We start from the raw sequence: 25,448 nt of genomic DNA, 5'->3' as shown, positions 1-25,448 counted from the left end.
GCAGGACAGGTGGGGAGAGAATGAGATGGAAAAAAAACAACCAAAAACTTGTGGGTCAAGATAAAGGCGGTTTAATAAAGAAAAGCAAAAGCAAAGGCCACATGTAGCAAAAAGAAACACAAGATTTTATTCACTACTTCCCATTAGCAGGTGTTGTCCAGCCACTTCCCGGGAAGCAGGGCTTCAGTATGCATAGCCATTGCTCCGGAAGAGAAAATGTCATAAAAGACGAATGCCCCTTCTCCTCTTCCCTTTCCCTTAGCTTTTATATCTGAGCTGATGTCATATGGTATGGAATATCCCTTTGGTTGGTTTGGGTCAGGTGTCTTGGCTATGTCCCCTCCCAAGATCTTGCCCCCTCCCAGCCCACTGGTGGTGAGGGGGGAATGTTGGAGACACAGCCTTGATGCAGTGTGAGCGCTGCTCAGCAGTACCCAAAACATTGGTGTGTTATCAACTCCTTTCTACATACCAATAGAAAGCACAGCACCATGCAGCTTGACCCAATACAGTCAGGAAGTTTTCTGTCATTCCTAAACAAACCCTCTTGATTTAAATTCATGAAAGTAGCACTACCTCCTCTTCCACAACCGTAATCAGAGCCAAATTCAGTTGTTATGTTCATGGACCATTTCCATCTGATACTGCTTAAGCAACTGAGAAGGTGAGATTTTCTTTCTTCTACCAGTCTCCTTTTTTTTTTTGTGTACATACCTACGTATGTTTTCCACTTGTTGCAATTACTTTGCATGTAAACCTCCATCCTCAGCTGGTATAATTGTCAAACTAACTTAATCAGGGAGTATTTCAACTCCCAGAAGGAGCTTTATCATTCCTCATATTCATTACAGTAATATAAATAACAATAACAGCAACAATAACGGTAATACAGCTGACAGGCTAGCAGGAAGACTTGAGATTTACTTTTTTTTAACAGTAACAGAATGTCTTGGAACACCATGGAGATGTAGGCGTCTCACTTCTAAAAACCCAAGTCTGTCCAAAGTATGAGGAGAAGATATGAACAAGGAACATAAAGCATTAGAAGAAGGATGGGATGAAAGGGAGGAATTTTTTGCAAAGTAAAAAAATTATGTTATAACAGAAATCGGTGCCTAACAGTGACATCTAGAACAGAATAACCTCCCAAAAGAGCGAGATACCATATCTGAGTGGTTAAAACAGGTCTCATGTTTCCTAAAATTTGTTCCACTTAATTTTCTATTGATTTGTCACAACCTTTTCTTCTTACAGTTTTCACTCAGTATGCCTAGTTTGCTCAATGCTCTGTTCTTCACAGTACTGTGGGTTTACCCTACATGGGAACGACACTTCATCAGCGGTATATCCTCTCCACTCTACTCCTTTAAACAGCTTTCCTAATTATTTTCAGTTCCCCCCATATAATTCCAAACTTCCTCAGCTGTTTTAAATATTATATTTCAAACTAAAATAACAATTCCTTCTCACATAACCATACTTCTTATATTTTAAAGTTTATCATTATCTCCTGCAATTACCTCAGCCATAAGGAAGCAGAGTTGAAGTCAGTGGATGTTTCACCACTTTGAAGATAGGTGCTGACTTAGGCACGCTGCTACCCAAGGTGGATAATTAGCTTCATTGCAGGAGCTGAAGCTCTGAGTCACAGTTTCACCTTGCATCCTTCCTTATTGTTATATGATGCTAAGTTAGGGCTGTGATAACTCCAAAACTTTATGTTGTGGAATGTGGCTAACCACTTCTCTTTGGCTACTGTTTGGGGAGGGGAGGGAGGAAGGGAGAGAGGGAAGGGAGAGAGGGAAGGAAGGAGGGAGGGAAGGAGGGAGGAAGGCAGGAAGGGAGGAAGGCAGGAAGGAAGGAAGGAAGGAAGGAAGGAAGGAAGGAAGGAAGGAAGGGAAAAAGGGAGGGAGGGAGGGAGGGGAGGGAGGGAAGGGAGGAAAAGGAGGAAAGGGGAAAGAGGGAGGGAGGAAGAGGTCAGCAACCTTGTGGACATTGCTTGTGCAAGTGAAATTACTACAGAGAACCTGAACAGAGATGTAGAGTGGTCCTTATTCTACATATTTGTAGGCAGAGTGACAGCCTAATCCTTCATTTTGTTTCTCTTCTGTTTTCCACTGGGTAGGTATTTAGCCTGGCAATACTACTTATAGAATATATCTACAGATGCCATTTTAAAAATTGAATTATGGTTGCTAAGTCAGCCCAAGAATCCTCACTGCATGTGCCTGTGCATGAAAACAGTGTTGCATCTCATGTGTGGCTTTGTTGCCTAAGGGTGATCTGAAAGTAGCAGGGTTGAATGTCCTATTCTTTGAAGTTTCCTATTGACCTCTGATGGGAAACTGCCTGGTTAGTTGGACACATCTAATATGGGTCAGTAAGTGTCAGTATTGGATATTATCAAGGTGCTTGTAGCTGAGATAAAATTAATACCAAGAAAAGCACTCTGGTCTTCTAATTAATCCCACGGGAGAGTAAAAACTCATTTAAGATAGAAGTTTAGCTGTCAGCAGCATCAGGAAAAGCTGGTTTCACTTCACTGAGCTGAATTAAAACTCCACATTAATGGAATTAAAGCATGCTGCCTTCTTAAACTCTTACATCCATCAAAGCAAAGGCTTAGAAGATTCATAAACAACTGCACTGCTACCTCTAGTCCTTGACATAAGAAACAACATGCTGAGAATACACCATAAAACCAGAGCGTTAGCATTACCTTCACCGTTCTCCAGTGGAACTTTTTCAAAGTTGTATTTATCAATCTTTTTTTTTTCTTTTAGTTTGTGAATCACAGCGAATAACTCGGAGCTCTAGTTTTGTCTTTCTGTTAGGGTTTTGTTTTGTTTTTTCCTGCACAGAATGTATTGATAGACAAATGCAGTTTATATACTTTCCTTCTGTGTGGCAGTTTCAGAATTGGGACGCCAAGAATGTTGCACTGAAGCCAGTGATCAGAGACATCTATATCCAGCCTGTGCCCCTAGCTGCATCACTACTTCTTCATGAGAAGATGCAGGTTGATTGATTTAGGAGGCAAATAATGACTTTTATGCTGTCAGTTTTGACTTGTCAAAACAAAGATAGATGAAAACAGAAGGTTTCCTAAATCAAGGCTGTAGCAAATAGAGAACAACTGTTCTTTGTTGTTAGGAGGTGCATTGGGAGGAAAGCTGATGACTTTTCTAGTACTCTGTGTGTAAAGACAATATGTATTGGTTTCATACAAGCAAAAGAGACCAGGAAAAACTTTAGATTGTAACCATCTTCTTTCTTCCACCCTCAATGCAATAAGCAGGCTTTGGGATGAACTCTGATTTGAGCGTCATGCAGTCTGATCCCTTAGTGATGGTTTGTCCATATTTTCATAGAATCATAGAATGTTTTGGGTTGGAAGGGACCCCTAGAGGCCATCTAGTCCAACCCCCCTGCAGTGGGCAGGGACACTGCTAACTAGATCAGGTTGCTCAGAGCCCCGTCCAACCTGGCCTTGAATGTTTCCAGGGATGGGGCCTCCACCACCTCTCTGGGCAACCTGTTCCAGTGTTTCACCACCCTCATTGTAAAGAATTTCTTCCTTATATCTAGTCCGGTATTAAAAGTTGCCAAATTGCATTATAGAAGTTTAAAACACAATAAATGTTTTCCAAATGTGGTTGTTTCATCCCAGGTAGGCATTTCACTGGGATATTGTGTATTTGTGAAAGTGGAATTCATTAAGGGAAGATGGTAGTTCATTTGCTCCCTACAGGGAACGAAGGGCTGCCTCCAGTTTCAGCATCATCCACACAGCAGAACTGCTTTCAAAACATCCTTGGAAGGGCTAGAACAGAATTAAAACTCAGGACACTGACTACTTCTCTTCTTGTTACTATGACACTTATTGATGTTGTTATTTTCATGATAATAATTAAAAAATATGTTGACACCACACTGCTCTATTTTTACTATTTTACGAAGATATGAAGTGGCAGGACTTGCCTAAGAAACAGGTTTAAAACAAAAAATACTTAAACCCATTAACAAGGAGAGGTTGGATCCTTTACTCCCTGTTTTGCCCCATATTCACTTAGATTTTCATTCTTTGTCCCTTCACTCATATGAATTGTCTTACAAGAATAGTATACTCCCCTTGTCTTAAACTAAAATTAAATTGAATTAAGTGAAAACTGGTATTTTACGGGATGTGTGATTCATTTCTTCAGGGAAAATCCATTTTATGTGGCTGGGTTACTGAGTAGTGTATTAAAATATTATTACTTTATATTAATAAAACTATTGATATTATCTTTTTTCATCATTTCAGAGAAAGGCTAGCATTTTTATAAGCCTAAATGTTGAACTTTGAATACTTAGATCCATGAGTGTAAAAATATGTTACTTACCTACATATCTCAATAGGGAAGTAAGTGTCTATGTGTAGGACTTCATCATAGCAAACGTTGGTGGCAGTAACCCAGAAGTTTTATTTCTTTTTGTGCTACAGAAGATATGACACGTGCAGAAGTGTATTAAGCATGTGTTGGTAACAGCTTCTTTCTGCAGGTCCCATTGCTTTGACAGACACCCCCAGGAGCTTTATCTTTTAAATAAGTCAGTTAGGAATGATTTCAGACTGTTATTTCTGCCTCCAACTGGACAGCCACTTGTGTCAAGCAGTGATTAAACTGCATTTTTGATTTTTAGCTGTCATTGTATTCATGACGCTACCATAGAAGGGATAAGCTTGTACTGAGCATCACACTTGATTTTTTTAAAATTATGTACAAAAAATGAGTTTTCATATCACCAGTTATGAGTTATTTTCATGAAAAAAGCCAAGGACTCACTTGAACTCTATGTCACAAATACCTAGGATTGGAAAAGGGTTTCTAGTGAGTGGAATATTGCCAATAGCTGCGACCCTTTCTTGGAAGGAGTGAGGTGTAAGGTTCCTTGCACAGCTCTGCATCATGAGGTGGTCATTCCAGTAAGGATACTGACGATCTCTAGCACTTGAGTGTTTTGGTAATTTCAGGAGAACACTGAACTGGAATCACTGCTTTAATTCATATTTGTTATGGGATTGCAATACTTAACAGAGAGCATCTTATATAATAGAAAATATTGCCATCCTAGTCTTTTTTTTTTTTTTTTTTGACTCCATCATTGAAATTTGTTTTGTTTTCCCAAGAATCTGCTCTTCCCTCTGAGTATTCTTTGTTTTCCAGCCTGTCTGGATAATCCTTTGGCAGATTTGCTGCTTCTTGCCCCAGCCACAACAATCCTGTGTGAGGTGGTGGCAAGCAGATGTGGTGGCATGGCACAAATTCTCAAGTGGCTGAGGAGAGTGATTAGTGAGTTCAGGGTACCTTTCCCTTCTGCTGAGATGATAGAATCATAGAATGTTTTGTGTTGGAAAGGACCCCTAGAGGTCATCTAGTCCAACCCCCAATGTTACACCTGTGATTTTCTGAAAGGGATGAGTATCTTCTTTTGGCAAAGCAGGGGTTTTTAAGTGTTTTAGGCCGAACACCCAAAATCAAGGAACCTGGTACTGTTTGCTCTCATTTCAATTTTATGTTTCAGCAGTGATTTTCCTTAGAAAGGTCATAAATAGCATTTTCACCAGCCTTTCTAAATAGGAATCATATGTTTTAAAAAATAATAATTTGCATTTATAAATTATGTCCAATTTTGTCAACATACACGAGTAGTGGAATCCAGTAATTTATGAGAGTGCAGCCAATATCAGCTTTAGATCTAGGTAGGTCTGTGTTTAGAAAGGTAATTTGTTCCATGTTAAGAAAAAAAGTGTGTGATGTGAAACAGAGATCTTTTATAAAGACTAAGAGGTTTTGCTAATTCTGTAAAAGCCATTATGAATAGTAAGGTGACAAAATTTTTGGTCTTTATTCATCCATTATATAAAATATTTAGAAACAGAGAGGTTATAACCATCAGGTTTTGCACAAAGTAGCCTGGGTTAGGTATCAATCCTCAAAGGTACTTGAATTCATCAGTAAAATGCAGCATCACTGTGGGGACTGAGAGTCTACTACAATGATCAGACTGGTCCCTTTCCTCATTTTGAATCTTCCAGTGCAGGAGCAATAATTCACCGTTCTGTAAATTACTTTGGCGAATGCAGCCCATTTTTTTATTTGCAACATCCAAACATAGTCACATCCCAAGTGCTTACTATTCAATATGCTTTTGTGGCTGCCTTCCATTACTGATTCTGCAGATAAATGGGAAATTATTTGAGTTTACTACTTAGCAGCTGAAAATCCTACCTTTAATGCTCTTGTAATTTTGTTCATTTTGAAGCTGGTCAGAGTACAAATAAGTTTGCTGTAGTAAAAATAGGGAAATGCTGAAATCTTTTTTGGGGGGGAAAGAAACAAAGCTTTCAGAATTTAAGCCAGTTTGGCTAGTTGTGGTTGGATGTCAATATTGTGGCATGGCTCTAGTAAGGAGGAGATCTTGAAACAGGGAGAGGTGACTAAAATCTTTTAAGGCAAACTTCCATATCAGCTGTCATTCCTCAGCTACCCTTTCCTACAACATTCCTTTGAAAAACAGGACACTACACAACATTTGTGCAATAAACTCAATTCCTGCCTTCCTTCCGTTGCTAACTTACCGTGCCTTGTTAATAGATTTTTTTTTCCCCCACAAAATATGTAACATCTGTTGCAAGAATACGAGCTGCTGGTTTAAAGCCTCCATTGCGGGTTTGGCATTGGCAGTATAGCTCAGGCACGGCTTTGCCATCCTTCTCTTAGAAACAGACCTTGGCATAGAGCGTGACTTAGAGAGCCGTGACATCCAACGTCATCCCTCCTCTCTGCTGGCTTCTTGTTCCTTGTACCAGCCCTATGCAACTTCAAGGAATAAAGTTTGAGAGTCAAGCCGCACAGGGAAAAGATGGAGGAGTTATGGCTCTGCTGTGCCACTTCTGTCCCATGTATACAGGGGGAAATTCAGGGGAGAGGCTGCTCTTTTCCTTATTAAATTTGCGTTGGAAACCAGTACAGGAACATAAGGATGTATGTTCCCTCCGAGATTTGCAGAGGGATGGGGGCAGAAGACAAGCCACAACCTAAACTTTAAATATTTAAAAATGCATAAACACTAAAAAAGGGGTAGTTTTAAAATACACTTCCAAAGTCATTTGCAAGATACAAACTTAATGTGAAATTTTAACCAATATTCATAAAATATTATTCTGCAATGTTTGTCAGCTCAACTATTCTGTTCACCCCACGATGCCAGAGACTCATGATACTCCTGTACATCCTCTGTCTTGCTATAAAACAGATAAAAACCTCTGTAGTTCTTCTTATGAAAGGAATATACCTTCCCATAAATTTTCTGAAATACTCAGCACAAGGATGAGTACAGCAGTTCACTACCATGACACAAGAGCACAATGGTCACAACAGGGAATACCAGCAGGTAGTCGGTCTTTCGTTTGTCCTGTGGCACGATATCATGTGTCACGACTCTATGTGCTACATGGAAAAATTATATCTCTTCTGTCAGTCAGATGGTGTTGGCTATGTTACAAGCCAAAATGCATGTAAAATAGATGTGTTGCTCACTAATGTTGAATGTCTCAGCTTTTAATGCAAATAACGTGTGCTGCTTCTGAACAAACAGCTCAAGTTGTATACAAATCTTGGAAGCAAGACAAATATCTGCAGTTGGTAGAATCAGTGATATAAAACTGACTTAAAGATTTATTTTTAATGTGTACCTTGCATTATTAATACTGGGCCTCACTATGCGATTTAGCCATTTAAACTAATCAGAGGATACACCCAGATGCTTTTTATTTTTGTTTTTTAAACACATTGTCTTGGATAAAGAATGCAATGTCTTGTCACAGAACTGCCTTTGACTGATGCTGTGTTGTTATCCATTTATAGTCACATGAATAGTAATGGTACCATGCTATTATACAGGAGTACAATACAGGAGTACAATACTGAAGTTAATGTGTAATTTTTTGGGGTTATGTGATATAGTAACTAGGTTCCTTGACCATGACAACATGTATGAGAGAAGCCACTAGACCTCAGGCTTTTCATGCAAAAAGATTTTTCTTTCATAGAGTCTGTGTTTTGCTTAGAAAGTATCATTTTTTTTTTCTAAATGTTGTGACTTAGACTGATATAATTTCACGTGGAAAAAACTCCAGCTGCTTAAAATCTGATAGAAACAGTGAATGTTCGTTGAAATTTAAAAAATTCAAAGTTACGTTATGGTGCAATTATAAGCAGTGCATGTCCTCTTTTACAGAGCATTCTGCCTGAGAAACAGTGAGAAATAGATTGATAACTTTAGCATTTACTGTTTTACCTTCTGTTCTGAAATTAATTTTGTGTTTTATGGTTACTGTACTTAGCAGAACAATTGGCATCTAAGTTATTTTAAGTCACTGAACTGTGTATATATATTTTTTTAAAAGAATAAGAAAGACAAGGGGGAATAATTCTCTTCATTGTCTGCTCTTAAGGAGAATGAAACCTGATTCTAAACAAGGGAGATCGAGGTGTTGAGGCCTTTTTTGAAGAGATGAGCATCACTGAAGTCAAAATGCTTTAGACACGTGTAAAACAATCTGAATGTTATTTCAATGTTGACATTAGCTAAACTGCTAGAGACAATAAGAGAAACTTGTATTTCTTTAACATACGCTTTTCTTTATTCTTCCTTGGTCATACAGTCATTCCCAGCACAGCACTGCAACGCGTCCACCCACAGTGAGCTTGCAGAGGACCATTTCTGTGGAAGGGTAAGATGATTCTCTGTTGACGCTGCCTGTAGAGCCCTCAGATACCGCTAGGCCAGCCACTGAAGTACCCACATGCACATAGCTGTTACCTAGGTGGGGTTTGGCATACCGCGGTGTTTAAGTCTGTGAAATGCAGAAATAAATGCTTTCAAAATAGTCCTGATCCTTCTTAGATACTTAAACTGAAAGGCTTCGTTTTCATGGAGACAAGAGTATCTGTCATGGAGGTATATTAACTACAACCTCTTCAGTTCATCTCACTTGACTAGCGTTTACATGTTAGCTGTAAAATATTTCCCACTAATCATAGAAATACCCAGTGAAGTCTTACTCTATTTTCTTGATGTGTGCATGAGTTCTTTTTGACAAAACAGCGTCCCAAAATATGGCTGAAGAAGTACTGATAAAGAATAACAAAGCTGTGCTCATGTATATCTGTGTATATCGATACATTAATTGTAGAGGAATAGCTCTGAGTACTTGGCTGACTCCATTTTAACAGAAATAATTGGGTAAAATATGAATAATTCACAACTACAGTTAATATTTTTGCATCTTTATGATATTAGAAAAGCTGATATTTAACAAACACAGATTTTGGTTGTGCTGTCTGGTGTAATTTACAAAAAATGTTAGATTTTTTTTCTCCCCTCCCATAGAAATATGGAACTGTTTGAAATATTTTGGAGGCATGGGTAATAACTTGTCATTGGCTGCTCTCAAGTCCTATTTCAAAGCTTTTTTTTTCTTTTCATAAAAGCGAGAATCCAAAGTTTCCACAGAAGAAAGATGTTATCTTGCTGTATTTTGTTTTATGTTACAACCTTACTGCTGTGCAGTCAGAAAAGAAAATGGTAGATATGTGAAATAATCCACTCCTAAGTGAAGCCTGAAATGTTTTTCTCACAAGTCTCAATTTTTTCTTTCTTATCTAGATGTAAGATCTAAGATTTTAAGTTTTTTATGTAAAATGCGTAGGACAGCTATAGAAATTATTCATTGAAAACACGACTGAATAATGAAATTGCTACAGGAAAGGTGCACATGGCTTAAGGGCTGTCATCTGGAAGGTAATTCTATAAATGAAGCCCCTCATCATCCAACCTTCTTGCTCAAAACAGGGCTAAGTCAAGTTAGAACAGGTGGCTTAGGGTCTTGTCCAGTGAAGCTGTGACTATCACCAAGTGTGGAGGTTGCAAAATTTCTGGGCAACTTGTCTCAGTGCTTAAATATCTTCATTTTGGATTTATTTTCTTTATCTCTCTCTCTAGTGAACAGAGTCATAATAAATTCCTCTGTCATCTTCTCAAATCAGCTCATTAATAAATTGGTGTTTGAAATAAAACTGGACTTCAAGAACAAGTTTATCAATTAACATGGTGATTGGATAAAAAAAAAGGAAAAAGAAAAAAAAAGAATTTGCTAAATTGAGATTTAAGGAAAGAAAATCTATTATGATGTCTCTGTCTTGGTCTACTGGACTCCATAATTCAGGAGGTATCCTATAGGTTTAAACTGCTGTTGAAATTTGGAAATCAATGTGTCTACGTCAATTTTTAGATAAATTGCAGAATCTGTACTGGCCACGTACACAACTTGCATATATTGTGTATGAATCATTAGAGTGCAGGAAGTCTGCAATTGATATTACAGGTCTCCTGCTGTTCAGGAGGTGGAAGAATATCTGGCTTGTAATTATTATTAATCAACTTACACTGAGTCATATTTCATTTCACATAGGAAAGTGGGACTGTTAGCCTATTACACCGCTGAGCAAAAATAAGTAAGCAGCTCAGACCTAAATATTTCATTATATTAAACCTCTATTTATTCTTATTTTTTTTGGTGATGACCATGCTGCTAAGTATGTTTATAGCTAATACAGTTGGAGGTCAAAACAAAGTTATCGTTCTCTTTTAGGAACTGTGTTTCCAGCAGTAGAGTCCTGTATTTAGGTGACTCATTATATTGCTTTTGAGATGCACTTTGTAAATGGCTGCTTTACCTGCAAGGCATCCCTCGCACACCCTTAGATTTGTGGCCTGCATGCTGGCTCTGTGTGACTGGCTGTGTAGTCACTGAAGTAATATAATTATTGGGTCCTGTGAAGGAGAAATGAAATATGGGAAGGTTAAAGAAATACAGGGGGAATTGCATTCACTGGCATTTATTCCTTTCCACCCTGTTGAATATGTGATAATTGAGCTGGCTAGAATAGATTTTTTAAAAAAAAAGACTTTAATAGTTTTTTCATCTAGGTAATGGATTCGTATATAAAAACTTTTTTTTTTTTTAGGGAGGGCTTTTGTGGACTTTGTGTACAGCAAAAAAAAAAAAAAAAAGGAGTAGCAAGGTGAAAAAAAGTAAAGTTGTCTTTAAAGATTAAATTTTCTTTATATTCAAGCCATATATTCTTCACAGTGTAGTAACTATATGTGAGGTGAACAGATTTATTATGTGTATAAAAGCATGAACTTCACAGGTGTTTGATGTCATCGTTAGTGCAATCTAATTAGTAACTTCCCTAATGGTTTATTTGCATGGTTTAAAAACAAGAAAACTATAACATTTGAATTTGAATATATTGTTGGTTGGAGTTTTTTGAAATGGTTTCAATGAACAATTTTAACTGTGAGTATTCAAAAAAGGGAAAATATTGGATGAAAACTAAAAAGCTGTTATTTGGAAATCCTGCTGTACTATTGCACGAAGCTGCAGTGGTGGTGGTGTGTGATAGCTGTTCTCTCTGCCGTTGACATTCAGACTAAATTGTATTTTATACGCTACCAGTCATCTCTCCTGCTGAGCTGCCTAGAAACTGGGATTTCAACGTATTTGATCAAGAGTGTTTTGATGGAAATTTTAAACTAATTTATCAACATGACTGAGTATCTCAAATCTATATAAATAATTATGCATAAATAAACAGCATTTGAACCATGACCAAGGGTAAGAATTTTTATTCCGACCAGGACAGATGTTACAGACTGCTTTGTGTTTCAAAAGTGTCTTACATAAAGTAATTCTGGATGCTTGCTACTAAGGGACTGCGTATTGATATTTCCAAATACGGCTTAGAGGCACTGCTATTTTTAGGTATTCTCTTAGCCTTTGAACACTTACTGTCTCCGGACGGCGCAATGCGGTTGCCTATCACTATTTCCATCTCATCTAGCTTTGTTTATAAACTGGAAAGGTGGAGCATTCATGCTAAATAGAGCCATTGAATGCTGTAAGTAATAGTTCATAGAAAAGCGGTTCCAATCTGGAAACAATAGTTTTTAAAAGCAGGAGGCAGAGCAACCTTCCTAGTACGGAGCTGCCTGTGTTGGGTATAGCACGTGGAACAGAGATGCAGTTTTCAGGATTTATTTTGATTATTAGCATGTAAATAATGTGCCTCTTCAATCAGAGAAGAGAGACAAGTGCTTATGGGAGACAAAGCATAAATGAATAAGCATACTGAAATAATCATCTCCCTTTCAAACTTAAAGAGGGTATTAGCTGTCCTACATTGTCGCCTAGAAATCATTGAGATTTCTCAAATCTAGGAGATGTACCCCTCTGCATTTAAAGTAAATGTCAGGCATCATGGTAAAAATATAGACCAGTTTCACTTTTCAAATAAGGGATTATGCCTGTATGCCAATTCCTTCTTGCTAGCTGTAAGCAAAAAACATTGTCTGATGTGCAGGCTTTCATTTCTCTACAAAAGACAAAATGAAAGGCTGTTGAAGTCCAGAGGGGTTCCCGCAAAACAAATAAAGTTGCACATGTATAAGTCAGTGCACTCATGCATGCATCAGTCAGGTTGAAGCCTGGCTCCCAGTAGGTTCCCATGTATTAAATATACTTCAAAGTTTGTGACAAGTTAGACATGATGTTTGCAGAATAAATGCATTAAAAATGTAGCCAGTATTAAAGTTAGGATAAAATACTGCTTCTACAGTTAATGCCAACATTCAGTCAAGAAGAAATGCCAAGGAAAACATAGTCAAATAAACAGATAAAATATTTGTTTCAAGCAGAACAGGTAACTGTAGTAAGCAAATTTATATTTTGCTATGTGATATGATAAATGAACATCTCATTAAAGGCTGAATGCTTAGTTGTTAGTATATCCACATTTAGTAAAATGAAATAATAAGTCAATAATCAATTATATGTAATGAAAATCAGTGCTCTGCACATGACCAACACAATGCCTCAGCTTAAGAAGGCAAAGTTACCCCTCTGGACTGTGATGCTCAATGTGACAACAATAGAGAAGAGGAAGGTTTCCTTATTTTTGTTATTTTCAATCATAACTGAAATTGGGATAATAATAATAATCAAAGTCACAAATCAGGGATCAGACCCCCCTGGGTCAGGTGCAGCACGGATGGGTAACACGGCTGTGTTCAGGCTCTCCTACACTCTGAGATGCTAATGGACCAGGGACTGGTGAAAGGAAGGAGAAAGGAAGGTCTGCCAGCTCCCCACCACTGCCAGGTCGTGGAGTTTTGGAAACCTCACAAGAAAGGTAGATCAGAGGGAGGGTTGGGGGGGAGGCCAAGGGCTAGTGCTGTCGCACATCATGGTGGAAAGACTTTGCCAAGCCTGAGAAGGGAAGAACAAGGGGAAACATAATAGCCAAGATGCCACAGAGGTGATACTGCAGTCAAACAATAGAGGAGAGTGCTCCAGATAGAGTTTTCTCTAAATTGTTGTGAAGCAGATCTGTAAAAGGTAGAAAAGAAAATTTAAATTAGCCGAGTAAGTTTGGTTTTGCCTGCACTTCAAAGCCTTTTAAAAAGGTGTGTGTGCTTATTCCAGGCCTTCAGCTGCTTAAGATTTCAAATTGTCTCTTGTGTGATTAATCAGATTTTAAAACATCACACACACCAGCACAATCTCTGTTCATCCCAGCTTTCTGCATTAAATGCTGTGAAGAAGAATGCTCAATCTATTTGAATTACCTTTTTTGGCTGTCTGGAATAAACAGACAGTTATTTATCAGAATTTTTTGAAGCATGAGAGGAAAACTAGAAGTATTGTACTGAAAAAAAATTTAAAAGAAGGCTTGATTAGCCAGCTGAGTGTAAGCAGGCAGAGCTCAGTGCTCACACAGGGAATTGTCAGAAGCCAGACCCCATACGGCTTGAGGGAAGGGTGCTTTGGTCCCTTAGATTTGGGTTTTTTCCTCCCCCGATGTACTACTAGTGGCTTTAACCAACAAATACAATTTCTCTCTACTTCAGTTCTCCCTCCTGCTGTTTGCTACTTTAAATAGCCTGGATGGGTTTTGTTGGGTTCTATGGGTGTAGTACTTTGCAGAGAGGTGGTGGGGCCTTAGGTGACCACGGGGGGCTACCCTAGTGCAAGCAGTAAGATAAATATTCTTTGGGGCTTTCTAGGATGTGTGTTACTGTAACAGCAAATCAGCATGTGCGTGGATGGATGTATGAATTCAGTATCCTTTGTCAAGCAAACAGCATTTTGGGAAAAAAAAAAAATAATGAAAAACCGAAACACCAAACCAAGAAAAAACCTGCAGCCAAAGCAAGATCAAAGCCATATTTCGAAGTCCCTGCAAATTTGGATTGTATAGAACTGAAGAAGTCTCTAGGGTCAGATATTTGAAAGCACCCAGTGCGCTTAATATTTCTGTAGTTGTTCCAAAAAGCACAAAATAATTTCAACGCCCTGATTTTATAGATGCTGCAAAGGAAAGAGAAAGACAGAGCTGCGTCAGTGTGAAATGAATACTAAAACTGACTGTAGTCTGTAGTGTAGCCGGCAGCACAAAATAAGCAAATTAAAAATGGATTTTCTTTTGGTCAGTTACTGTAAAAATGACTTGTTTTCAGAAAGCTCTTCCCCTTCATTTATCAGTCCAGTTTTTAATCTCTTAAATTAAATCTATAATTACTATGGATTCACAGTCTATAGAAGGATGATAGGGATACTCTTTTTTCGTCTTATCATTTTCTTATTGGAAAAAGAGTAAACTGATCAAACCAAATATTCAGTACAAATGTAGCAAACACAAAACACAGCTATTTCCAAGATAATGAACAAGTAAACATGAACAAAAAAAATGTTCATGAGGAAAAATGCCTCACTTTTTTGATTTATTTTTGTTAATGACATTTTTATGACAGGAGAAATTTTCTTAAGTGTTGAAGCTTCACCCGCTCTGACGTGTCACTACTTATTGCTTTCAAATATTAATTTAATAATACTTTTACATCAGGCCTGCAATTTATAATGTGCTTTACAGAATCTGATCTGATGCATTCCCTGAAGCAAGTAACCAAGTCCATCCAAATTGATTCTCCCATTGATTCCCGACCCTGTAAATCTAGGTGGATTGCAGCACTTTATCTGCTCCTTTGCTCCAGGCTCTATTACAGTAAATCTTCCCTTCTCCTTTGTCTACCTTTATAATTTCTGCCCTGTTCTCCTTTACAGATGCACATTCTCCTCATCTCGCACTCCTTTCTAATTTCTGCTTGATTTCCCCTGCTGCTCTCCTCTGTTTGTGTTTGGTACAAAGCTGCAGGAGGGCACAAAACACGCACACACAGAATTAAAGCGCCAGTACGTTTTGTTAGCACCTCGAAACCTACCTTCAGCCCTATTTATCACAGAAGAAATGGTAAATGGGATAAGTAGTTAAAGCTGGAGGCAGAAACGTGCATTTCAGAAACCCTGGCTGTTGGACTGTTCCTTTTCACTAGGCAGCTACAGAGTGCCACCTATTGCCTCCCAACCAAGCTGTGGGCTTTTAAAATAAGTTACCCTGAAATTACCTTTGCCTCTGTTGTTGTTTTCCATAGCGAAATACACATTTTTACTGAGGGCATTTACTGCGAGGAAACATCGATTGCATTTGAGTTACTTTTCTTTCACTTCTTACTCTCCCGTCTCCGTATCATCTTTAAGTCTTTAACTCCATTACCTCCTTTACAGCACTTATCTGCGTTCTTTCTCAGGTCCCTTCACATGTATAACAATTACATTCATAAAGAAATTTAATGGAGGCAAAGGAGTTTTTCCTCATGTTGCTTCCCAGATACTCAATAACAATTGGAGCACCTCTTCTTAGATCTCCTTACCCATCATATTAAAAAAGATGACTAAAAATTTTTATGCCGGGTGAATAACTATGTGATATCCTCATCATTACCTTTATCAAAACAAGCCTTTTCTTTGAGTGTGGCTAAAACATTGACAGATAACTCATTTCTGCATTGCCCTTGAGAGATGACCTCGCCAGGGGCTGGTATTGTAGCTTCTTTGCTTGAGAAACTTTTTTCCTCCTTTAACTTCACAGCATGCTGCAAAGCTTTCTTGCCATCATAAGGGTTTTTCTTTTCATTTTTATACTAAGTACAATATGCAAGTGTGAACCATGATATATTTAAAAAATCATAATAATTTATTATACTATATGCATAATATATATGCATTTTTATATATATGCACATAATATGCACACATGCCAAGTCACCATATAATATATGCATATAGCTGCTGCTTCCTGTAGTTTCTGCAGTATAGTTGTGGCTAAAGGTTATGTCTATGATGATGACAACAACCCTCATGTGTTCTTGAACCCACCTTTCAGATTCCTCAGGATAATCAGATACGAAAGAAATATGAAGACAGGTTACGCTCGGTCAGTCTCTATACAGCCACATTTGAGCCATGACCAAAATGATTAGGCTGAAAAGCAGGAGCCAAAACCCGTCGTGTTCTAATCCCGGCTTCTGACATTTCCCCATTATTGTTTGAGCTTCCTCTGAACATAATCATCCAAGAGCAGAATGTGAATTTTGCTGTCAAAAGGCCAAAATTACAAAACAGCACTGACAGCGTTTTAGGCATAAATCTGCTGACTTGATCAGAGGCAGGGATTAATAACTGGGCCAACTTTTTGTTGAGCTGCACAGCTTACTATTCAGTGGATACCCAGTTGTATTGACCTAGTTTTGCCCATAGCACTGGCTTGCAACTTTATGATCCAAGCCCCCTGTCGTATGTGGAAATACTCGGTTTCATTTTGATTTCTCACCAGCAGAGCATGCAAATGTATGTTTGACTTTACTGCCTCTTTTTCCTCAATACCCAGGTAAATAATAACGGCAGTAGCTCAACTCTCGCAAGGTGGTTTTGATGTGTAGGACTCAAAGATGACAAGCATCACTCTATCAGATTGCAGATGAGGAAACTGGAGCTGAAAGAACAAATTACTTGTCAAGATCACTCAGCAGCCCATGGGCTAAGCGGGGGAAGGAATCCCTGCTTCCAGCTCCTTGCCTTAGTTTTGCTCCAACCCCCAGGCCACCCTTCCTAATTAAAAACCTGTTTAGACTTCTTAGATCTGGATTACATTATGTCTCTAATCTACACCTATTTAAGAAGGTGCTAAAAGTGTTGCCAGAAGGCAAATCAACAGCAGTGATCCAAAACCAAGAGAAAATCCCCATTATTTTCTGATTGGTTAAAAATACCTCAAGAATACACAAGCTCAAGACAATTTGTCTTTTTTTCAGAGCTGTATTTTTAAAAGGTTGTTTTCTGACTACAATGTGAAGAAAAAGTTGTAAGATGGAGGAGCATATGGAGTAGGACTAATACTTTCACTAAAGGTTACAATCACCTTTAAAAATATTACAAAAAATCTGCTTTAGTTTTTTCGTTCAAAAATATTAAGCTTCTGTGTCAGAAAGCTGAGATGTTATTTAAAGATCACGATCAAGCTGGGGATACTGTTTGAACATTAGCACGGGGCAAAGATGAACAAATGCCTACTGATTTTAGAATTATGTAAAGGTTAAGTCTCCGTGTATACGGGCATAAGACTTCACTCGCATCAGATAAGACATCCCTCAAGGCATCATTTCTCTCTCTCCCTTTTTTTTTTCCCACTTTAAAAACAAAATAGAAATGAAAAAGCCATTCATATTATGTAGAATTGGTATATAGTACACAGGAGATAATGGATCTTTTTTCCCAGGAAGCATTCTGGAGCATGTTTCTGTAGATGGGGGATGTGTGTGCGTGTTTGCAATCGTCACTTTGCTGGTAACTTTTATTCATAAAAACTGAGAATTAGCAGAACATCCTATTTCCCCATGAGGAGTCACAGACACGTAAATGTATGTGTTTGTGAGCATTTGCAGGGCTGGGCTTAAGACTTGCACGTACTAATATAACAACATTCACACTTTTTCTGAAAAGTAAATTGTTAGAGGGATTTGAAATGGGGTAAGTACCAATAAATATGGTGTGTGTGTATGTATATATGCTTGTGTGTGCTTGTATACCCAAGGGAGAGACAGATCTGAGGCCTGGTATGTAGAGCAGAGATTGGGAACCGCAATACCTGGGACACTTTCTGAAGGATGCTACCTTGATTACTTAGGAAAGTCATCTCTTTCTGGATATAAGTTTTCCCATCAGTAAAATGCATGTTATTATATTTACATCCTTTGGGGCATATTTTCTATTTCCAAATGGAAGTCCTGTATGAGATGTAGCTGTTATTATTTAGCGCTTTCCATCACAATGAACTAAAGCCAGTAAGACAAAAGCAGATATCACTCAGTCCGGTTCAGTGACAAAGCTGCCATGTGACTTTACAATTGCAAGCTCCGGATAATGTCAAACCAGAGTTTTCCATGAGATTCTGCTCTATTAGCTCAATCATACAAATGTTCTTTGCTCCAAATCTATCAGGATCAAACACACTTGCCATTGCTTTGCCTAGAGTTTCAAATTTTTTCTTTGTTCATTTGTTTAAAAGGCAACACTAGAACTTAGATCAAAAAAAGATACCACGTAAAGATTGATTCTACTTGAATGTGCAAAGTATTGCTATAAAATAGATTATAAAATATCTTCAGTGTTTTGGTTTTTCTTTTAACAAATCCATCACTTAACTTAGTGAAGATGACTCCAGTGGGCTGAAATGAATAGAAATGTTTGGATTCAACCATGAGGGAAAAAAAATAAATAATGCTGCTTAATTCCTACCTTATCTGTTCTATGTGTTAAATGGTTTCTTTAGGCAATAACAGCCATTGTGTCTTAAGCAAAATGTAGTATGCTTAAGATGCCTTGAAAAATGCACACACTAAGAGTTTTGAATGGATAAACATTATTATTTTGTTTCTATACAGAGAGCCTCGAAAAATCATCCTGCACAAGGGCTCCACAGGACTTGGTTTTAACATTGTGGGAGGAGAAGATGGGGAAGGCATTTTCGTGTCTTTCATCCTAGCAGGCGGGCCTGCCGATCTCAGTGGAGAGCTGCAGAGAGGAGATCAAATTCTGTCTGTAAGTATTTGTGTTGGGGTTTGCTGGCCAACTACTTAATCTTGATCTTCGTCTATACTGTGACGGACACGCTAAGAAGTAGTTTTGGTTTCCATGTTGTGAGATCCAAGCTGGAAACAGTTTATTATTCAATATTTTGTTTATTTTCTCTTGGGTTTCATTGCATTTGTTAATGGTGTTACCTGTACTTAGCTCAGAGTGAGACTTTTCTCTGCTTAATGCTATCTATGGTATGGCAACACTGCAGAGAAAACCTAAACACAGTGCAGACCTCAGCATCTCCCAGTTTAGCCCATCATCCAGTTCCATTTTGCTTAAAATTCACTACTGAGTCCAAAGATATTCCTCAATTTCAGCTTTTCTTTGAGGAGAAAAAGCAGTAGGATGAAATCATCTAGACCGGGGGTGCCATCTAGTGTGCACTAAAGTAAATGGCCTAATACAAGAAGGAGATTAATTAGGTTATGTTAATTATGTCCGTGCTTCTAATGAATTTGATGTTCACTCTGAAATTCATTTCAAAATTTTAGAGGATAAAAGGCTTTGTAGCCTGAGGTTATATTTTGCATACTTAGTCTCAGAAACCTCTTTTTAATTTTTCTGTCATGTATACATTGATAGCACACATTTGTGTGTTAGGCTCTGTCAAGTAATTGAACATCTGACTGAAACAATCTGAATGTAAAGGATTTTGAATGACAACGAAGGCCTTGAAAATGTAGTGAAATATCCAGTCACATTACACCACCTTACAGAAAGAAGCAACTATCCCAGACTGATACAGTTGTGGCTCTTTCATGTGAAGTACATAACTAGCCGTAAGGCAAAGAACTGAAACACAGGAATTATTTGTCAGTGATGAGTGATGGACCCACTGGGCTGGAGTGTCACTCCTGCCGCTGGGCTTACTGTCCCTGTGAACCTTGCATCCTTGGCTGCACTTTGGCTAGCATTGGGGTGGAAGATGGCTTTAGCCTGCACGCCTTGTGGCATGGTTATGTGGCACTTTCCTGGTTGATGTTTAAATCCCTTTGTGAGGAAGCTGAAACTGGTTTTCTTACATTGCTAAGGAGTTTCTTGGCCACTGGCCTATTCTATGAAAAGTGAAGTTACCTTCTACCTGTCCAAGTTTTGGTGTGAAAAGGTGCTTTAGAGAGATCCCTAAGTAGAAAGTTCATAGGAAGCTGCAAGAAAATCAAAATAGACTCTTATAAGGTTATCAGCCTGAAGAGATAAGGAAAGCAAATGAGAACACAGACAAGAACAGAAATGGAAATTTCATCAAGACAATTATGCAATTTATTTTTCTTTGGCTAGATGCCGCAAAGTAAGGCTCAAAGAAAGAGCACGATGAGATCAAGGCCTTTCACAGTACATAGTATTCAGAAATCCAGCAGCTCAGATACAAATTTTAAAGTCCATTTTCCTTTACTTATAAGCAAGGGTATATTTAGCACTGTAGGATGCTGCCACAGTTCAATTTTTAACCCTGATTTTAGTCTGTTCCGTAGCAATGTTTTCCATAAGTTCTAATTAAAGTCACCAGTGTTGCTGCAGCATTTACTTGTCATGCAAGAGTAGTTTATTTCTTCATTGAGCAGAGAGGGATGGAAATTATTACTAAATTAGACTGTGTGCCTATCCCCAGGCAATCACTAAGGCAGGCACTGCTGACTTATTTAGTCACAAATAACTATTATGAATCCACTTTTCCACATTCAAATGGAACAAATTTCATGCACAGGCTGCTTTTAGAGCTGATTAATCTTAGACCGTTGTCTGGTGGAGGGTCCCAGACATCTTAATTTTTTAAGGGCTCCACAAAGTAGCTCTGTTTCTCTCTGTTTATTCTTTCTGGTCTCATCCCTCAGAAACACTTATTTCCCTACTGAGATAGGTTTCCCATTTCTTTCTCAAAACATGACAAATCTGATTTACCAAGAGCAAATTGTACCCTCAAAACTGGTATTTCTAATTAACTCAGGCTTGGTTAAATTTTTTTCAGACAGGAAGCATAGTAAGTGATTTAAACTTTGGAGATCTGGATATAGTTCTCTGATTTGGCCGTTGTCCTTCTATGCGACCTTAGGCAAGGTGCTTAATTTTTTTCAAGCCTCGATCTCCCGCATGGAAAAGGAGGATCACAGTAATTTCCTAATTCATGTCTGTCTCAATATATCAAAGTGTTGACAGGTTGAGATGTGTCTATGCTTACATTTGGGAAGTACCTGTAAAAAATACCTTTAAGAGACTGCAAATGAGCTGGACCCAACAAAGCTAGGAGGATGCATAGTCTTTGGGTGATATACTGGATGTATATATAGTCCGAGTGTCAGCCCACAAGGCCTGGACAAATCCCATAACCTCTCCCTCTCTCTGCCTGCCTGCTTGCTGTTATGCGATGGGGGGGGTCCAAGCCTAAAGCCCTCAAGGGGCTCTATGAAAGATTATGACACAGCCTTAGCAATATGGACAAATGAAATTTGAGTTTATTTTTCCCAAATGCCACCAGATGGCATCACAGGATCAGTAATGAAAAAAACTGGCTTTGGCTAAAACCTTAGGAAAAGCAGCGATAGTCGTATTTTTCTGTTTTCCATTCATTGACTGGATATGTTTAAAACTTATCTCAGAAAGCAGGCTGATATTCCCAATGCTTCTTCTCAGAAAGACAAAATAAATCATATTTGAACCTTGAAAGCAAATTGAAGAATAATGGAAAATATTCTGTTTCAAATGGTGAAACATCTCAAATAGCAAAAACTGAATTACAGTGTTACGTTCAGGATAAGCTGGTTTTTCACCCTAAAAGGTAGGATGTTTTTTAATGCTGGTTTCTTCTTGCTATAATTCATTATGCTCTGGTGAATTACCACTGAACTAAATGTTTTCCTTCTCACTTCTGAACGTCTCTAAAATGTAGAAATGCATAATCACCACTATACGTTCATCACTGTAACAGAATATATCCCTCCCAGTAGTACTGTCCTCTTATTAAGTATAATGTAAATATTATCAAGTAGCATATTGAATACCAATTGACATCAAGACTTGATTTGCTAGGCACTGCGTACACACAGATTAACTTTTCTCTCAGACGTGTATAACCCAAATGAAACAGCTCAGAATATCAATGAAAGTGTTATTTTGACTGAGAGCAGTGGAAATGAGGTGCCATTAGGTTAATTGATTTGTTTAAAATCATGTAAGAAGTCTGGGCCAAGTCTAGACTTAGAGGCTGCTTGAACTCTGATCTAACCCCAGGTTCTCCACCTGTTAGGAAAACACAGGCTCTAGTACAAATAAAATGTAATGTTCCTTGATGCCATCCTTGCAGTTTAAAATTCCACTTCCAATGCTGAGGGATATATTGCTTATTAAAATAGCAATGAGAACCCAGTGTTGTTTAGTGAAAATCACCTGCATGAGAACAAATTATTTCCAAGAGCTGTAGATGGAAAAAGGCCACACAATACATACAACCCTGCTGACAGAAATTTTTAGGGGAAATTCTTGGGGATACAGAAGGAGGAATATGGTCCTATTCAAACAAAAACTGCCACACCATTTTTTGCTTTACAATCTCAAATCAAAATTATGATAAAACATACCTATATATTTTAGATGTCTAAACCTGTATGCTTTCAGTGCCAAGTGGTCAACTTTTTCTATAGGTACAGTGCGTAAAGCACACAGAGTTTACACATGCAAGTTCAGCAGCAAAATGTGGATTTTCAATTGACACACAACTAATTAGTGCATATTGCTCCTCAAATTCTTATGATGACATTGTTTTTAAAACAGTTTTCTATAAGGCCACATCAAGTTAAAAATGTATATAAAAGAGAGAATTAATAAGTGAATTAATAGCCATAAGGAGGTAACAGCAGGTATTAGCATTTGAATCTTCACTTCTGAAATTACTACATTTTGTGTCTTTGGAAAAGACTAAACCTCAGATTAAGATACTTAAATTTAGACATCTACATGCTTGGTGGTGTCTGGTTGCCATTAAAGTCGATGGAGGCTAGAGAATGAGTCGGCTGGCCAACCATGAGTTGTGTCGAGTGAGCTGAATCGCTCTGTAGGCTTTATTGCCTGTATTGATTGTCCATTGACTTTAAACACTTTACCACATGTGTGTGTGTCCATATTTAGGTGTCTTAAACTGTGTCTCACATTTCACGTGTGTTTGCCCTTATAATAGTTGTTTGGTTTTTCACCTAACATCATGCTTGCTTCATCACAAAGAAAAGTAAAATAAAATTGTGGACCATAAAAGTAGTGTCAGCTTTAGTTCATTCTCCTGTAGAAATGTTTTAGGACTTTGTGGTTCACAGCAGCAGGATGAAGTGTGGCTGGTAGCCTGAAAGTAGAATCAAGAGTAGAAGGAGACTGCTTGTTCTGGAAACAGATTGTCGCTCCCAAACGATGCATCCCACAGGTTCCCTTAAGAAAATAAAACAAGTTTCCTGAAGGGTATTTGCTCAACAGCAACAGAACAAATAGTAGCAAAAGAACAGTCTGCACTGTGAAGACACAGGTAGTACTCTTGTAATGCTTCCATTTTCCCTACTGTCTAATGAATGAAATTAATCACATTCTGCATGATTTTCCTCTTGATCTAGCATGGTACCAGGATGCATTTGTACATGAGGAAAGACAGTATCTTTTTTCCCCTGCTACCTTTTGAGAATCAAATAACTATGCATGAGGAAAGGGCTACCAGAGATATTCAGTAGGATTTTCTGTCCTGGTTCATGATGTTATAGATAGTTCATTTCAATGCTGGTGTTTTAGCATCTCACTTCAGTACTGTTTCTGGACTTTTACACAAGGTTCTCCCTTGTAGATGGAAGGTGATCTCTTATATTGATCAGATTTTCTTGTGTCTGTGCCTTGTCCTGCTGTCATTTTTTTGTGAGATGTTTGCTTTCCCTTATGAACAGTTTAAACGCTTTTTTCTGCTTAGTTCCTCCCACATCACTCCTACCCACCTTCTCACTCACATCTGTAGCAAAAATAAAGAATGCATTTGAAAAAAATATATTATGTTCTCCAATTTCTACTCCAAATGTGTGCATAGACATTAGGAAAAACTTCTTCACCGAAAGGGTTGTCAGGCTCTGGAATGGGCTGCCCAGGGAGGTGGTAGAGTCCTCCTCCCTGGAGGTATTTAAAAGAAGGATAGATGAGGTGCTTAGGAACATGGCTTAGTGGTGGGATGGCAGGGTTAGGTTAAAGGTTGGACTCGATGATCTCAAAGGTCTTTTCCAACCAAAGTGATTCTATGATTCTATGATTCTATATAGACCAGGATAGAGTAGTAAGGACTCTGTGCTTATTTATAGCAAATAGGTATGCTTTGTATTTGCTACAGTTAGAATTGACCTCCAGATTGACTTCCTTTACTTTGGTGCAGAGAAACTTTCAGCTTTCTAAGTCAAAATGGCTTTTTGCTCATGGTAAAAGCAGTAAAACTACTTAGGGCAAAGAGTGCATTTTGTTACCTAGTTACAAAACTAAGAAAAATGGCAAATACCATTTGGTTCTGCTTCTCAGTTGTTTGGGTTTTTTTTCAGATTGCAACTGGCTTGGAAAATGTTTGAATCATCTCTGTAGGGCATGGAGTCTTTTCTCCATGGAGCATCAGTTTGCCACTCTCGCGTAATAGCATTACACTTGCAGCAGATACTCCCTTTGCCTTACGAGACCTATTTGCAGAGGCGCTGACCATATCCTTGGGACGCTTACTTCCCCGTGGTGCCGTGGATGATGTATGACTCTGTCCTCTGGCATAGGAGAGTCTATCAAATTCTGTGGCCTTTCGCTGCACTTGTCCATAAAGTCTCCCTTTATGTTTTTAACAATAATCCTAATTAACCAAGAGGAAAACCACAACTATGTAAACTTGCTCGGCAGTCATATATACAGATTATATATTATATATTGGGAATGTTAGTATATAATCAGTGCAGTAGCTTAAATGGGGAGATCAATTCTCATAATCGGACTGTGCACATATTAAAGAAGTAGAACAAGGGAGAATGTGTTGCCAAACTCATCCAAAAGATAAATACTGCATGGTAGGTGATATTTCTGATGGATCTGTAAAAAGAAAATGTCTGGAGAGAAAGGGAGCTGAGAGCACAGGAGCTGTCATATGTTAATAGGATAACACCAGCTAGAAGGGCAGGTAGATTAAGCTCCTTAGGAGCAAATAGTGGATTAAACTAAATTCAGGCTTTGTTAATATTGGGAACCACAGGGCATATAACCCTTTAGGCTCCCTCTGTAGCTGACAGAAAGATGTAGCCACCTCTGGAGTACAATTTACCTT

General features: G+C 38.2%; 1 protein-coding gene across 6 annotated transcripts in view; it reads left to right on the top strand.

Moving 5' to 3' along the window:
• DLG2 (discs large MAGUK scaffold protein 2) overlaps positions 1 to 25,448 on the top strand; it is a 698,848-nt gene that overhangs the window by 437,275 nt on the left and 236,125 nt on the right. For all 6 annotated transcript variants that reach the window (XM_035897884.1, XM_035897901.1, XM_035897894.1 and 3 more), the window contains 2 exons: positions 8,714 to 8,782; positions 18,952 to 19,108. In XM_035897884.1, coding sequence (XP_035753777.1) covers positions 8,714 to 8,782; positions 18,952 to 19,108 — 226 coding nt within the window. The remainder of the gene's footprint in view (positions 1 to 8,713; positions 8,783 to 18,951; positions 19,109 to 25,448) is intronic.

The sequence above is a fragment of the Egretta garzetta genome, unplaced genomic scaffold, assembly GCF_000687185.1.
Source record: "Egretta garzetta isolate BGI_Z169 unplaced genomic scaffold, ASM68718v1 scaffold20, whole genome shotgun sequence".
NCBI classification, from domain to species: Eukaryota; Metazoa; Chordata; class Aves; order Pelecaniformes; family Ardeidae; genus Egretta; species Egretta garzetta.
The sequence above is the reverse complement of the archived record's forward strand: the minus strand, read 5'-3'. Positions and strand labels throughout refer to the sequence as shown.